Here is a 17,567-nt window from a genome sequence, read left to right as displayed (position 1 = left end):
ACTTGAAATGTGGCTAGTCTGAATAAAGAATTCAGTCTGAATATTTCAAATAGACACTGGATTTGAAGACTTCGTACAAACTGGAAAAAAAAAGTAAAATGATCTAACTCCAATAACTGAGCTCTTTTCAACAAATATCCATGATCAAACATAGATAAATATCTTTTAGATCTTCCTTAATTCCTCCTTCCTCTAAGTTCAGTTGGTCATAGTTCTTCAGTTGAAAACACTGATGTGCATGTTCCAATGTGTGTAGCTTAGAATCTAAAAGTATGCTAATTTTGGGATCCCTGGGTGGCGCAGCGGTTTGGCGCCTGCCTTTGGCCCAGGGCGCGATCCTGGAGACCCGGGATTGAATCCCATGTCAGGTTCCCGGTGCATGGAGCATGCTTCTCCCTCTGCCTGCATCTCTGCCTCTCTCTCTCTCTCTCTCTCTCTCTGTGTGTGACTATCATAAATAAATAAAAATTAAAAAAAAAATAAAAGTATGCTAATTTTATATGTAACTTTGCTTACAATATATGCTTTTACTATTATCCATAGAGTATTTGTTTTATTATTAATAAAGTTCTTCACTAAATATTAGGGGTAAATAAATCTGATGACATTTAAAATTATAAGAAAATTTGGTCTAATACTTTCATTAACTCCTTAAGAATCTAAAAATAAAGAATAGCCATCCTACTTTTGTAGACCTATTGTTAGCATATAAGTGGGTCATGTTGTACAAAGCTCCCTAAATTTCACTAAAAAAATTTTTGAAGTATATCAGTACAGAACAATTTAAGATTTTTCATTAAGCAAACATAACTGCTTAAAAATAAAAATAGGCAGCTAAAAACCATACTCTCTCCTTTAGTATTTGTTACTCTTGAGTAACACTATTGAATCTCAAATGCACTTAATTTATAATAACAAAACTCCAAGAAAAAATTCTCAAGCTTGTACAGACCAGAGATTTTTGGAGGAGTGAATATTATTAAGTATGAGAGAAAACATGAGAAAATAGCAACAGTAAATCTAGGAAGGCATCCATTCCCCATCCTGGGGGCAAAAATCAATTAATAAGTTATTATTACTGACAGGAGACTGTTGTACACCTCTGATAGTTGAGATAAGGAAGAAAAAAAGTGAGTCCCTGAACTGGACACAATACGTAAAAATACCTCCAATAATATACACTTAGTTCTAATCGCTGTTTTAGTAAATCAGCCATTCTTATACTTTGGCATGTAACAATCACTTTGTTAAAAAATTATTACTGCGGAAGCCTGGGTGGCTCAGTTGGTTAAGCATCTGTCTTTGGCTCAGGTCATGTTCCAGGGCTCCCTTTTCAGTGGGGAGTCTGCTGCTTTTGCCCTCTCCCTCTGCCCCGCCCCCTGCTAATGCCCCCCCCTTCTCAAATAAATAAATAATTTTTTAAAAAATTTTATTTATTTATTTATGATAGTCACACAGAGAGAGAGAGAGGCAGAGGCACAGGCAGAGGGAGAAGCAGGCTCCATGCACCGGGAGCCCGATGTGGGATTCGATTCTGGGTCTCCAGGATCGCACCCTGGGCCAAAGGCAGGCGCCAAACCGCTGCGCCACCCAGGGATCCCTTTTTTTATTTTTATTTTTTTAATGAAGATTACTGAGCTCCCTCTCAGGTTGATATCCAAAGTCTGGGGAGTATATCCTGTTCTACTTATCTATTCATCTAGCCTTATGCCAATATAACAGGGTTTTGATTATTAGAACCTATCTGATAAGACAAGTTGCCTTCCTCAAAATTTAGAGACTATCTTTGGTTTCTTGTTTTCATAAAATTCATTGGAATCAGCCTGTGATGTTCAGTGCAACTGTTGGAACTGCACTCAATTCTTATCTTTCCATCCATAAACATGGCACTATCCTCCATTTATTTCAGGTTTTTGTTTTTAAATATTTTGGTCTTACATGTCCAACATTGATATATTCCTTGTTTCTTATGGTTTTCATTGCTAGCATGGAAAATGATTTTTAAAATATAAACTATCTGTTTGTTGCTGGAATACAGGAATAAAGTTTTAGTATAATTTTAGATAGGATTTCTCATTGATAGGGAAAAATATTTGACAATACCAAGTGTTAGGAACTGGAACAATGAAAACCCACTGCTGGTAAAAGTATAAACTGGTAACATTACTTTGAAAAGTCTGAAATTTCCTAATAAATTTGAAGATGCATGCCAGCTATGCAATTTCATTCCTATGTATACAGGTATCTAAAATATCTCTTATATACATATACAAAGGGATATTTTTAAAAAAACTTTTAAAAAAGATTTTATTTATTTATTCATGAGAGATACAAAGAGGCAGAGACATAGGCAGAGGGAGAAGCAGGCTCTCCTGCAGAGAGCCTGATGTGGGACTTCATCCAGGACCCCAGGTCACGCCTTGAGCCAAAGGCAGATGTTCAACCACTGAGCCACCCAGGAGTCCCTACAAAGAGTCATTTATAAGAATATGAACTGAAGTAGTTGGCAATAGCAAGAAAACCTCAAAATAATCTAAATGCTCATCAATAAGAGAATGGATAAATTAATTATAGCCTATTTATATAATGACACACGAAACAGGAGCATAAATGAATGAATGAACCAGAACTGCATGCATGAAAGTGGAAATTCTAAATACTCCAAGAAAGAATCAATATCCTCAAAGAATTAATCAATGTTTACTGTATTCAGACTATAGGGGAATAAAAATACCACTCTTCCTTTCAAATTAGGAGAAAATTTAGGCCCACATAAAATTTGTTCCTCCAAGTGCCAGGAACCATGTAACTCCTAGACAAATAAGGAGAGATAAATGCATAAAAAGTGAATGCATAAATAATGTTTACAAATGATGATAGGATGTACTATAGTGGAGTCAGTGAGAGAAATGGATAGATGAAAGAAACATTTACAAAATAAAAATCATCTGGGTGGAGGATGGACTGGAAAATGACATGATGGGGAAAGTCAGAATCCTAATGGGGATATAATATGAAAGAAGCAGGAGCCAAGAATGGAGGTACAAGAGAAAAAATAAATGTGGCAAATCCAAGGCATAAGACTTAAATGCTAGAGGTGAAAAAAATAAATATGATATGATAAAGTGATAAATAAATGATGTGATAAAGTGATAAACAAATAAAGTGGTATGAGAAGCTGGAAGAATCCTTAGGAATCCAGTATCACAAAAAATAAAGCTAAGCTATAAAGAAAATGGTTCAAGTCACATCATGTGTGCATTTAACTTTCATGAATTCAGCCATATGCCCTGGAGGGAAAGGGGAGGTTAGAAAGAATATGGACAACAATCCACTATTCTATTTAAGAGCATATATATTCAGGCATATTAATTGTGAAAGCTGAGCTGCTGAAATAAAGTGTCTCCAAAAACAATGATTTAGAGAAAGTAGTAGGTTATTTTTCCTCTTCCATAACAGTCTAGACCTTCCTAAAGGCATCTATGGACATTCATTTAATACATAATCCTTATATCCCTTATGTCTCTAAACAAAATAAAGTTTCTGTTTATTCATTCTATTACTGCTGAAAATGTGAGAGTGAACTCAAAACATGTAAAGGGTATTAAAGAGGTAGAAAAGACAGGTTATCATGTTCTGAATGGTGGTGGCACATAAAAAAAAATTGGAAGGGTGGGGCACCTGGGTGGCTCAGTCGGCTAAGCTTCTGACTCTTGATTTGGCTCAGGTCATCATCTCAGGATTGTAGGATCAAGTTCTGTGACAGGCTCCACACTCAGCAGGGAGTCTGCTTGAGATTCTCTCCATGTCCCTCTCCCCTCCCCACTGCACGTTGTCTCTCTAAAATAAATAAATCTTTTTAAAAAATTTGGAAGAGTTTAAAAGTAAATGTGTTACGTTGAAGATTCTTGCATATCACTGTTATCAAGGCAGATATCAAGATGACTGTTCAAAAAGAATAAAATCAGTCTCAAAGAATAGACTGAAAATGCAGGTTTTTATGCTTCTACATGTTATTTTGCATAGCAGGTACTCTTTTACACCAAAGTGACTTAAGTAAAAGATAACTGAAAAATTTTCAGAAATCCTACATTGATATTGCTCCTTTTTTCATACTGTCCTATATATGTTAAAATAAATAAGAAAAGTCTTTCCTTACATCTTCTGTTTGATATCATAAATAAATAATGAAGAACCATGGTAAATTGTTCCAAAGCATATTAAAAATTAAAAGCTTCTCAAGACTTTTTTTTTCTCAACAAGATTGGAAAGGTTACAAATCAGATGCCCTACAAAAACTGTTGCAATAAAGGTGACAGACACATCATTTTTCAATTATTATCAAATCCTTCAATGGGGTTTTTTTAAAAAAATTCAAATCCCAAGGGATAATCCATCAATAGATTTTCCAAGTAAGGATAGTATCAAAATAGGTAATTTTAATAAAGTAATAATATTTACTGTTTATTAAGTCCCTCATTAATTAAGATAAATTTAGGAAGAATAGATGTTCAGAAAATTTATTTTATGTCTTGGAAGAGAAAGACAACTCTTTCTGCTAAGTATGTTTAAGACAGAAAACATGGGTTAAAAAAAGGTCATTGCTCTTTTAAATAAATGTTTAATTCCAGTATAGTTAACATACAGTGTTATAGTAGTTTCAGATGTACAATATAGTAATTCAACAATTCCATACATTGCCCAGTGCTCATCAGGACAAGCGCCCTTATTAATTCCCATCACCTATGTCATCCATCCTCCCACCCACCTCTACTCTGGTAACCATCAGTTTGTTCTCTTTAAAAGTCTGTTTCTTGGGACACCTCGGTGGCTCAGGGGTTGTCTGCCTTTGGCTCAGGGTGTGATCCTGGAGACCCAGGATTGAGTCCCACGTCGGGGACTTAAAATCTTTAAAAAAAAAAAAAAAAAAAAAAAGTCTGTTTCTTGCTTTGTCTTTTTTTCCCTTTGCTTGTTTTGTTTCTTAAATTCCACATGTGACTGAAATGTTATGGTATTTGTCTTTCTCTGACTGCTCTATTTCACTTAGCATTATACTCTCTAACCCCATATATATTGCAAATAGAAAAATCTCATTTTTAAAAAGATTTTATTTATTTATTCATGAGTGACACACAGAGAGAAAGAGGCAGAGACACAGGCAGAGGAAGAAGCAGGCTCCATGCAGGAAGCCTGATGTGGGACTTGATCCCGGGTCTCCAGGATCACACCCTGGGCTGAAGGTGGTGTTAAACTGCTGGGCCACTGGGGCTGCCCAGAGAAATCTCATTCTTTAATACAGCTGAATGATATTCTATTGTATACCCCACATCTTCTTTATCCATTCAACTACAGATGGGCATTTAGGCTGCTTCCATATCTTGGCTACTGTAAAATAATGCTGCTGTAAACACAGGGGTGCACGTATCCCTTTGAATTAGTGTTCTTGTATTTTTTGGGTAGACCTAGTAGTGCTGGATTTTAGGGTAGTTCTATTTTTAACTTTTGAGAAACTTCCATACTATTTTCCTCCGTGGCTGCAACAGTTTGCATTCCCACCAAAAGTGCATGAGCATTCCTTTTTCTCTACATCCCCACCAACACATGTTGTTTCTTGTGTTGTTGATTTTAGCTACTCTGACAGCTGTGAGGTGGTATCTCATTGTAGCTTTGATTTGCATTTCCCTGATGATGAGTAATGATGAGCATATTTTCATATGTCTTTTGGCCATATGTATGTCTTCTTTGGAGAAATGTCCATATATTCTGACCATGTTGAAATTGGAATGTTTTAGAGTTCTTGAGTTTTAGAAGTTCTTTAATATTTTGAATACCACCCAATATCAGATATGTCATTTGCAAATATCTTCTCCCATTCTGTAGGTTGCCTTTTAGAAGCTGTTGATTATTCCCTTTGCTGTGCACAAGCTTTTTTTTTTTTTTTTAAATTTATTTATTCATGAGAGACAGAGAGAGAGAGACAGACAGACAGACATAGGCAGAGAGAGAAGCAGGCTCCACGCAGGGAGAGACACACACACACACAGGCAGAGAGAGAAGCAGGCTCCATGCCGGAAGCCCAATGAAGGACTTGATCCTGGCACTCCGGGATCATGACCTGAGCCAAAGGCGGATGCTCAACCACAGAATCACCCAGGCGTCCCTGTGCACAAGCTTTTTATTTGGATGTAGTCCCAGTGTTTTACTTTTGCTTTTGTTTCCCCTGCCTCAGAAGACATATCTAGAAAGAAGTTGCTATGGCTGATGTCAGAGAAGTTACTGTGCTTTCTCCTACCATTTTTATGGTTTCAGGTCTCACATTTAGGTCTTCCATCCATTTGGAATTTACTTTTGTGTATGGTGTAAGAAAGTGGTCCAGTTTCATTCTTTTGCATGTTGCTGTCCAGTTTTCCCAATGCTATTTGTTGATGACATTGTCTTTTTTACCATTGGATATTCTTTCCTGTTTTGTTGAAGATTAATTGACCATAGAGTTATGGGTTTATTTCTAGATTTTCTATTCTGTTTCATTGATCTATGTGTCTATTTTTGGGCCAGTACCATGCTGTTTTGATCACTACAGCTTTGTAATATAACATGAGGTCTGGAATTATGATGCCTCCAGCTTTGCTTTTCTTTTTCCAGGTTGCTTTGGCTATTTGGGTCTTTTGTGGTTCCATACAAATTTTAGAATTATTTGCTCCAGTTCTGTGAAACATGCTGTTGGTATTTTGATAGCAATTGCATCAGATGTGTACATTGCTTTGGGTAGTATAGACATTTTAACAATATTTTTCCAATCCATGAGCATAGAATGTCTTTCCACTTTCTTGGATTTTCGTGAATTTCTTTTGATCAATGTTTTATAGTTTTCAGAGTACAGGTCTTTCATCTCTTTGATTAGGTTTATTCCTAGATTATCTTATTCTTTTTGGTGTAACTGCTAATGGGATTGTTTTCTTAATTTCTCTTTCTGCTGCTTCATTACTAGTATATAGAAATGTAACAGGGACGCCTGGGTGGCTCAGCGGTTGGGCGGCTGCCTTCGGCTCAGGTCGTGATCCCGGGACCCGGGATTGAGTCCTGCATTGGGCTCCTGCAAAGAGCCTGCTTCTCCCTCTGCCTGTGTCTCTGCCTCTTTCTCTCTGTCTCTCATGAATAAATAAATCAATCTTTTAAAAAAAAGAAATGCAACAGATTTCTGTACATTGATTTTGTATCCTAAGACTTTCTATTGGATTCAATTTTTAGTTCTAGCAGTTTTTTGATAGAGTCTATATATAGTATCATGCCATCTGCAAATAGTGAAAGTTTTACTTCTTTACTGATCTGAAGTCTTTTTATTTCTTTTTGTTGTCTGATTTCTGTGGCTATGACTTCCAGGACTATGCTGAATAAAAGTGGTGAGAGTGGATATCCTTAGCTTCTTCCTGACCTTAGGGGAAAAGTCAGTCTCCCCCCAACAGGTATGTCGTTTGGTGTGGGTTTTTCATATATGATCTTTACTATGTTGAGGTAGGTTTCTTCTAAATCTACTTTGTTAAAGTTTTTTTTTTTTTAAATCATGAATGGATGTTGTACTTTGTGAAATGCCTTTTCTGCATCTATTGAAATTACCATATTGTTTTTATACTTTCTTTTCTTGAGGTGATGTATCACACTGATTGACTTGTGAATACTGAACCACTCTTGCAATGCACGTATAAATGCCACTTGATTGTGGTGAATGATTTTTTTAATGAATTGTTGAATTTGGTTTGCTAATATTTTGTTGAGGGTTTTTGCAGCTGTGTTCATCAGAGATACTGGCCTGTAGTTCTCTCTCTCTCTCTCTCTCTCTTTTTTTTAAGATTTTATTTATTCATGAGAGACGGGGGGGGGGGGGGGGGGGGGGGGGGGAGGGAGGGAGAGGGAGAGGGAGAGAGAGAGAGAGAGAGAGAGAGAGGCAGAGACATAGGCAGAGGGAGAAGCAGGCTCCTAGGACCTGGGAATCATAACCTTAGCCAAAGGCAGATGCTCAATCACAGAGTCACCCAGGTGCCCCTTTGGTCATGTCTTTATCTGGTTTTGCTATCAGGTTAATGCTGGCCTCAGAATAAATTTGGAAGTTTTCCTTCCTATTTTTTTGGATGAGTTTGAGAAGAGGTATTACCTCTTCTTTAAATGTTTGGTAGAATTCCCCTGTGAAACCATCTGGTCCTGGACTTTTGTTTGTTTAGAGTTTTATTACAGAGTGATTTCTTTGCTGATAATCAGTCCATTTAAATTCTCTATTTCTTCCTGCTTCAGCTTTGGTAGGTTATATGTTTCTGGAAATTTATCCATTTCTTCTGGGTTGTCCAATTTGTTGGCATATAATTTTTCATAATATTCTCTTACAGTTGTATTTCTATTAATTCTCCTCTCTCATTTGCAATTTTGCTTGAATCCTGTTTTTTCTTGATAAGTCTAGCTAAAGGCTTATCGATTTTGTTGATTTTTTTTCAAAGAACCACCTCCTGGTTTCAGTAATCTGTTCTATTGTTGTTGTTGGAAGTTTACATATCATTTATTTCTGCTTTAATCTTTGTAAATCCTTCCCTGTGCTGGTTTTGGGTTTTGTTTGTTGTTCTTTTGCTAGCTCCTTTAGATGCAAGGTTACGTTGTTTGAGATTTTTCTTGCTTCTTGAGGTAGGCCTGAATTGCTATAAACTTCTTCTAGAACTGCTTTTGCTCCATCTCAGAGGTTTTGAACTATCATCTTTTCGTTTTCATTTGTTTCCATGAATTTTTTTATTTCTTCTTTGATTGTTTGCTTCACTCATTCATTGTGTAGTAGCATGTTATTTAACCTTCATGTATTTGTGGTCTTTCCAAACTTTTCCTTGTGGTTGAGTTCTAGGTTCATAGTATTATGGTCAAAAAGGATGCATGGTATGAAGGTCACTGCTGTTTATTAGGGGCTTGATTTAGAGGAAACTAGTAACTAGAAAGGACTTTAGAGGTCTTTTGGTTCTTTCTCATTCATCCTTTGTAATCTGTGTGTAGCATCTGAAATTGTTGACTACCTTCTTTTAGAAATTGTTGCTACTTATATATCTATGATATTGAACTTTCTAATTCTAACTGAAGTTCCCTGGATTACTGAATGACAGGCATAGCTTTTTGTTAAAGTACAAAACTGAATAAAAATAGAGCCATGTATCCAAGAGGCTTAGGATCTAATGGGATGGATGCAGAGGTAAATTAACAACCACTGTGCTTTGAATGGCACATGTTCAGATGAAGGGCATCAAAAATCAGCTGGAAGGGGAATTAGCCAGGCCAAGTAGTAAAAAAAGAATGCTTCAGGGCGTAGCAGGTACCAAAGGCAAGGGGGAATGAAAAGAGTAAGATACATTTAAGAAGCATACTCATTCTGTGATCAAGTATTTATTGCCTACATAGGACATACTATGCATATAACTTGGAGCTGAGTATTCAATGGTCGGCAAAAAAAAAAAAAAAAAAAAAAAAGTCATGGACTTCTTCCTTTACGTTGAAAGCAGAAAACAGATATTAACCAAATAATTACACTATGTCAGGTATAATAAAAACCTGAAGAAGTGCTCAGAAGAAAAGGAAGATGATTCAATGATGGTATGATGACTTATCCCCTGAGAGTAGAAGGTGGTTTAGGAAGCCTTCTGTGGGAAATAATCCTTCACCTGGCATCTATAAGATGAGCAGGAGTTACCTAAGTAAAAAGAAATGGATTCAAGGTAGAGTATAACACAGGTGAGGTCCCCCCACCCCCCAAAAAGGAAGGCAAAGAATAGATAATGTAAAGCCTTGAAACCTACAAGACGCCACTGAAGAATTTTAAACTGTGTTTGTATTACAGATTTGCACTTATGATTACTCTGACTCCAAAATATATGATCAACTGATAAAGGTCAGAAATAGATGTGGGTGGATGGATCCAAAGGTAATCTACCCACTCAGTCAAGAAATATTTATTGAGTGCCTAATATGAGGCAACCACTGTTGCTATACTGGATATATAGAAATAAATAAATATAAGTCTCCGACCTCATAAAATTTATACTTCATTAAAGGGGAACAGACAACAAACAAACAAATATTCAGATTTTACAAACTCATGGAGTGGTAAGTGCTATGAGAGCTTAAAGCAGTGTCAGAAATTGGTGAATGAGGAATAGTATTACTTTAACACAGAGTATTGGAAATCTAGGCAAGAGATGAGGACAGTTTGGGACAAGGGGGCAGTAGTGAGAGAAATGGGTAGGCTGAAAAACTATGAGGTACCAAAAAAAAATCTGGTTATGAGGATTGACTAAGAAATGTGGGATGATGGAGAACACAAAGATGCTCCTAGATTAGTGACTACATGCATCCAATGCTTTAAGAAAAGTAGAGTAGGAGAAGAATCTAGTTCAGTTTTGTTTTGTTTTGTTTCTAGTTCAGTTCTGAAGGACTCCAACATTTAATGACTGAAGCGAGGAAAATGGACATTCATACGAGATAGGGAAGATAGATCAATTTAAATTGCACTACCCAGGGAGGCAGATATAAAATATGGTGAGTGGGAAATTACAGGAGCTAAGGGATGAGCCAACAACATCAAATGCAGCTAAAAGATCAAGTACAGTAAGGATTACTAATACCTACTGGATTGTGATGGCTGTTTTGATGTTATGCAGGTGGAGCGCAACAAAGGCAGCAGTGGCTGGGAGAATGAATTTTAGCTGTCTCGCAAACTGAGTGAGAAGTGAGGAAATGGAGATATCAAGAATTTTTTAGGTTGTTAAAGGGAAAGGACAGGAAATGGGGTAGTAGCTACAGAAGATGCAGGAGTCTAAGTAAGTTTATGTTTCTTTCTTTTAGGTTTTCAAATTAGAGAGACATAAACTCAAAAAGGTATCAGCCACAGAAAGAGCTACAAATTTAGAAGACGGAAGCATCTGTACAAAGGCAACGATGATGTAGAAGTTGGAAAGATGTAGGTAGGGGCATTCAGAAGGTATAATCTACAGGATTTGGCAACCTGGATTTGTAGCAAAATGAAAGGGAGGAGTTTAACATGATTCTCATGGCTTAGGTGACTATACATTTTTTGCCACTCACAAGGTAGCACACAAAGTAGCAGAAATGGTTGGGGCTTTAAAAAAGAAAAAAATGAGGAAACGGCTAGGAAGGAAAGAAAGATGAGCTCAGCTTTACGAACTGAATTTGAAGTTATGTTTGATAAACCAAATGGAAATACTGAGTGGGCAATCTGGTATTTCAGAGCTAACACTGAGTTGACCAGGCTCATTAGTATGCACATAATAGGTAAAGCCATGTGTTTTCATGCCATTACCCAGAAAAAGTACATTAAAGAAGAAAAAATACATTAAGGAAGAACAGAGTGAGGCTCAGAACAGAGCTCTGGGGGAGTCTTTAAGATAAAATACAGAATATTCAGAGATTCATATCCATTTAAATCTACTGTTTTCCTTCCTAATTTCTGAAATTTCAAGAGAAATATCTCATATGTATTTTCAAAGCTGGCAAACACGCAGAAAACCAAACTAAATCTCTCAATAATGACACTATTGATTATCATTTTAGCAACACATATAATGATAAAATATTAAATTCTCATTGGTACTCTATACGGTCATTTTTTTTTTTTTAACTAAATCAACATAAAACTGGTAGGATATATTTTTAACTCTGTGAATGAATGATGTTGTTGCCAAAGTCAATTGCCTAAAAGAAAAAGAAGGATAAGAGAATACTGTTTTCTATCTCAAAAGTTCAAAAATAATACTCTGGCTATTCATTCAACAAACACAAGACACTGAGAATAGAGAGAGATAAAGATAAAGCAGAGTCCCTGACCTTGAGGAGCTCTCAACCCATACCATGGAAGATGCTAAAAATCAGCAAACTGTGGTCCATTGGGCCAAATCTGGTCCAATGCCTGTTTCTGAAAGGTGAAGTTTTATTGTAACACAGTCACATATACTTGTTTACATATTGTCTGTGTTTCTGTGCTAATACAGCAAAGTTGAGTAGTTTCAAGAAAGACTGCAAAGCCTAAAATACATATTATCTGTCCCTTTACAGGAAAAGCTTGCCAATCCCTGTCATAAAGCAGATTTAAGCCCATAGAAAATACTATTTCCTCAGGGAGATTATATTGTCTCAGGGGGCTGGAGCAGGTTTCAAAGAAAAAGCAATACTTAAGGATAAGTAAAAGCTCACCAACAACAGGAAAGGAAGAAATATTCCACACAAAGGCAAGGATGAGAAAACACTGTATTTCAGGAAAACAAGAATGCATATGGTCTACCTAGTATATAGTATACTGGGGATGTGGCAAGTGAAAGAATGGCAGAGAATACTTTCACTGATTTTCCCTGCCTATGCTGCCAAGCTCATGTGAGTAGAAGTAAAATCTACAATTTTAACGGTATATTCTAGGAAAAATATCATTAGAAAACACAATTAGGCTGGTATAATAGACTAAGATTAGGTTATCTCGTTGGGAGTTGGTTTGTTTATTTATTGAGTGAGAGAGCACACATGCTGCGGATAGGAGGGATAAATTGAGAGGGAGAGATAATCTGATGGGGCTTGATCCCACAACCCTGAGAACATGACCTGAGCCAAAATCAAGTCTCAAACACATATGGACTGAGCAACACACGCACCCTTGTCAGGAGTTTAAATTTGATATTACTCTCAATGAATGGAAGGTTATCATTTATCAAAAAAGTTAAGATATGAAGGTTTATGAATGAGTTTAAGTTTTTTAAAATTAGAATAGAGTAATTGTTTTCCTTTTAATGTTATTCTCACTGATTTGTATTCTGACATTATTTTCTGAATTGGAGAACAAAGAATTATCCCCAAACAAGGAAACTGCATAAAATCCTGAGCATACAAATGGATATTATGTCACACATCTGAATGCCATGCAACTCATCATCTGTCATAGAAGGGAAAAAGCCTGAGCAAGTTAGCTGTAGGAAATAGGACACAGAGAATGTGGTTAAGCAAGGGCATGGTATGATCTAGTATGGGTTTTAGAAAGCCTAGCTTCAATAACAGAAAGGGAAGATGGGACTGAAGTATGAGAGATACAAGAGGGAAGCACAGTCGAGAAGAAGGGGAGATTTGACTCGAAAGACAAAGTTTAAGACACAAGTACCAACAAAGGAATTGGATGGCTTCAGTATGTATTAAGGAGAGACTAACTTAGTTGATGAGAAAGAGGTAGAGGACTATGAAGTTGAGTTTGTAGCTTGGAAAACCATAAATGTAACTGTTAAGGGAATGAGAGAATACACAGAACATAGGAAAAAGAAATTTTGAGGAAAAGACCTATCTATTCTAGATATTTGTTGGAACACAGATATCAGATATTTGAGATAGGCCAATCTGAGGAGGCTTCATATATCCTAGTGTATCCCTTCAGTAGGCAACTGAATATATGGTATTGAACCTTTGAAAAGAGATCTGTTCAGAGAACGTCATATTTGGAAGTTGTGGTGGTTGAAATCATAGGAATGGATGAGATTTCTTCAGGGGTGGGTATATGTGTGAAGGGAACTAACTAAAGCAAAGAAGAGACAAAGAATAATTTTGTATTCAATAGGCAAACGGAGTAAGGTCAGGACAGACACAGGAAAATAATAAAAATGATGTGGCAGAGGTCAAGTCCATAGTTTCAAGAAAAGAATAGTTTTATCCCACAGAATTGCCAAGTTTTTCAGATGTATGCATATATTACCTACAAAATAAAGAGCCATGAGCTATTAGTGTTTAAGGATAAAGGCTCTGAATTCAGAGCTCAATCCCAGTTCAGCTATCCTGAGGAAGTTAAACTTTCCACGCTTCAGTTTTCAATCTGTAATGTATATAATAGTACTTATCTTCCTCACAGGATTGTGGTGAGGAATAAAGGAGATAATGTAAAGTACCTATAACAGAGCCTGCATAGGAAGTAACTGAATGCTGGCAGCTATTTCTAATATATATACATACATATATATATATATATATATGTATGTATGTATATATATATATTTTTTTAAACCAGGAAAGAAAATGAAAAATCACTGTAAACTTTGTCTGAAGGCAACTTGCCACAGGAGCCTAAAAGCCAACAAAACTGGAACCACTGTGTGGAATTATACGGCAAGATAAAAATGATAATTAAAATACAACACAACAAAACACAAATGAGTCTTCAGTTTGAGAAAAAACTAACACCAAAAATATCTATACAAAAGATTTCTATACTACCTAAAAACCGACCAGCAGGTGGAGCCCTCTAAAAATGTGTTGGTAAACAAAACTCCCTATAGTGAAAAAGGATGACTCATTAGGACTTCTAAATTTTATTCCTTAAAGATATTTAACTCTCTTTGCTTTAATCACCAAATAATTTTATTAGTAGCAAGGTTCCTGACATATCTCTATTCTCATATTAATATGACTAGTGAAAGATATTCTAGAATGTAAAACCCAGAATTCTCTAATATCTTATAAACTAAAACATTAGTAATTCTGGTTTTGAAACTGGATAGTGAAAACTGAGTGATCTGACTTTTGAGATGCCCTTGAGAAATCTATCAGGCTAAGGCTCTAGATCATAAAGCATTCTTGTGATGTCCGGCTTAAAACAGTCTAAGAAAGCCCAGGATTATTCTACCTGTGGCCATTACAGTGACAAATATAAATCAGATGAAGTCTTTGTGATCATCCCTAAATTTTATGCCCTTAGACGAAAGATTACTTAACTGTTTAGACCTAAACCTAAAAGAAAATCCGAATTACCAGGTGATTAAGAAAACAGAAAAGCAACTAAAATGAGAGGCAAAGTTGAACTTTATTCTGTAAATAAAAATTAACTATATCTACCTGTCCTTGCATGCTTACTGGAGGCTCTTAAAATAATGTTAAAATTAATGTAAAACAGTAAGTTATTCAGAATATTCAAGTAAGTGAACTGCCTAAACTTCTGTTTATGAACTGAAACAAACAGTATCAGTATCACCAAAATATGGTTTTAGATGACAGTGTCCACACCCCCAGATGTTCATTGTTTCAACAAGGTTTGTTTGTTTACATTTTGTCCATAACAAAAGAATAGAGATCCAACTAATATGTTTTTGACATATCTACAGACAATTAACACACTAATCCACTGTCTTCTCTCAGCCCCTTCCCTATGCTGCCAAGCTCACCTGCTCAGGGAGTAAAATCCACAATTTTAACACTACCCTCTAAGGAAAACATAATTAGTTTGTAAAATCACAATGAAAGAACAAAACAAAAATCCCAGATACCACACCGTAGTTCAAAATCAAATACAAACGATTTTTGCTTACCCAATTAGAGTATAAGACCCCATTTCTACAATAGGGATTTAACAAGCTACAACAGAACTACAAATAAAATATTAACAAAGCCAGAGACTTTGTGGTATTTAGTCTTTAGGCAAACAAATTTATGCACGCTTGACTACACAGGTACACCTGCACACAAAAATCAGAAATAAATTAGACGATTCTCTCTGACATGATAAAAACAGCTGTCATGTTCCCCTTTGACAATAATAGCTCTTAAGTCAGGGAAATCAAAATATTAAATCAGGCACAAAATTTTTAACTCCTTATTTTTCCATTCAGGTATACTTAGTCTATAATCTTGGCTACTTTGTATCAGAGAGGTGACTCCATGAACGCAATCAATGAACTAAAATCAGTGAATCACATGTAAGATCCAAATTATAAATCGTGTAGCTTCAGTTTGTGTATTCAGAACGCCTTATTGCCTATTAACGTCGTTTAAAATGAGACAGATCCTGAAAACTCGGCAATCTGTTCCATAAAGTGCAAAAAAGTCTTATTCCTTACATAAAGCGGTTTGCTTCCGGTTTTTGATTCAAAGTCTAAATTTCTGGGAAACATTTCACAACAACAAAGCCAGCTTCAAAGGAATCTGTTCTAATTTTTCTCAATACCCTAAGAAACAAACAAACAAACAAAAAACCCCGCAAAAACCGGAATATCATGAAATTCTATTATCCTATGGATGCTGTGGGTAGAAAAACCTACGCAGGTCGGTTTTACATATGCCAGTTTTAAACAAGCGAAGTAAGGTTCTGAAAGACTTACTCCTTTATTATTATTGTTATTATTAATTATTATTATTATTTTACTTCTCTCTTCTTACAGAGCTTGTGGGTAGTCATCACAGCACAGCATTTCTCTGGAAATAACCAAAAAAACTAATACGGAAAAGCTACGCACTGCTTCTCTGGTTACCGGTACCAAGAATGCGACTGCCCACTGGAAACCTTGCAATTCGTCAAGTCTTCGTCCACGTCAAAGAGTTAACTCAATGTCCGGAACCGTATTGTACTACAGCATCCAGATGACTTTTACTCAAATTCCCTCTGTGGTACCTAACTTTCTGGGGCCAGGTTCTCCGCGGCTCTGTCAGAGCCAAAGGGAGGATCAAATCCGGAGCTGCCACCTCTGGCATCAAGCCCCAGCCCGACGCAGGGTGTGTCCGGGTCGTTGTGTCGCCGGCCCCACTGCCCTCTCGTGAGAAGGGGCCTCAGGCTTCCCGGAGATGATGCCCTTCAGGGCTCCCGCCCCGTGTGGCCGCGCGACCGGAGGGAGCCTTGCGGGAGGCGGCAAGAGCGACGACGCCCGCCCCCTTCTCCCGCTCTTGCCCTGGGAGGCCCCTCGGGCTCGGGGCCTCCCCTCCGACCGCCTGCTCGACGCCCGGCAAGTCGCGAGGGCGGAGGGGCTCCCGGCCTACGCCAAGCGGTTGCAGCCAAGGCAGCGAACGGGGTTCCCCGCGAGGGGCCGAACGCCAGGGGCCAGCAGGAGCCCGGCCCCTCCCCCCGGCGGGCTTACCCTCCACCGCCTCCTACACGTTGCAGCCGCCCCGCTTCCTTGCGGAGGAGCCCGAAGCACTGCGTCCAGCAGCAGTTCCCCATCGCATGCCGCCCAGGCGCCGCCGCTGCTGCTCCTCCTCCCGCTCCAAGCCCACACTCAGGCCCGGCAGCCGCATCCGCATCCGCGCGGCACGAGCCGAATGAGGCTTCGGGGACCGAGGGCGGGCCAGCCGGAGCGCGGCGGCGTGAGGGGCCGGGTGACGGGAGGCTGGGCGCTCGGAACAAAGGCAGCGGCTACTCCAGCGGCCACCACGCCGCCGCCGCTCGAGGGAGGAGTGTCGGGCTCAGGGCTTTGCACTCCCCGGCCGTCCGCATGGCCGCCTGCCCGCCTCGGGACCCCAGCCGAGCACTAGTGACCGCCTCCAGCCGCTGAAGGAAGCCAGTCCGCGCGACCGGCGCGCTCAGGCCCCGCCCTCCCGCGCGCCCGGGCCGGCGCCTCGCGGCCGACGCTGCCACACCCCCGGCCGCTCCCGGGCCCTAATAGGGCGCCCGCCCTCCGCGGCCCCGCCTCCTCCGGCCACCGGTTCTTACGTCACTTCCACAAGCGCCGGTGTCCGCGGCTTCGGCCTTGCGGCGGGTTCAATTCCCGCGTGGGGGGGTGTTTTGTTTCGTTGGACCTTGACCT

The 17,567-nt window shown here is 38.5% G+C and overlaps 1 protein-coding gene across 8 annotated transcripts in view; it reads right to left on the bottom strand.

The window, feature by feature from the left end:
• Positions 1-17,348, bottom strand: part of AP1AR (adaptor related protein complex 1 associated regulatory protein) — a 42,833-nt gene extending 25,485 nt beyond the window's left edge. For 2 of the 8 annotated variants that reach the window (XM_035709809.2, XM_049104863.1), the window contains exon 1: positions 16,902-17,346. In XM_035709809.2, coding sequence (XP_035565702.1) covers positions 16,902-16,984 — 83 coding nt within the window. In that variant the 5' untranslated portion in view covers positions 16,985-17,346. Of the gene's footprint in view, positions 1-16,286; positions 16,764-16,901 lie in introns of those variants that run through there. The other 6 variants (XM_035709811.2, XM_049104864.1, XM_035709810.2 and 3 more) reach the window with 5 other exon arrangements.
• Positions 17,349-17,567: the final 219 nt, after the last annotated feature.

This window comes from Canis lupus, chromosome 32 (genome assembly GCF_003254725.2).
Source record: "Canis lupus dingo isolate Sandy chromosome 32, ASM325472v2, whole genome shotgun sequence".
NCBI classification, from domain to species: domain Eukaryota; kingdom Metazoa; phylum Chordata; class Mammalia; order Carnivora; family Canidae; genus Canis; species Canis lupus.
This window is presented reverse-complemented; position numbering and strand designations above follow the sequence as displayed.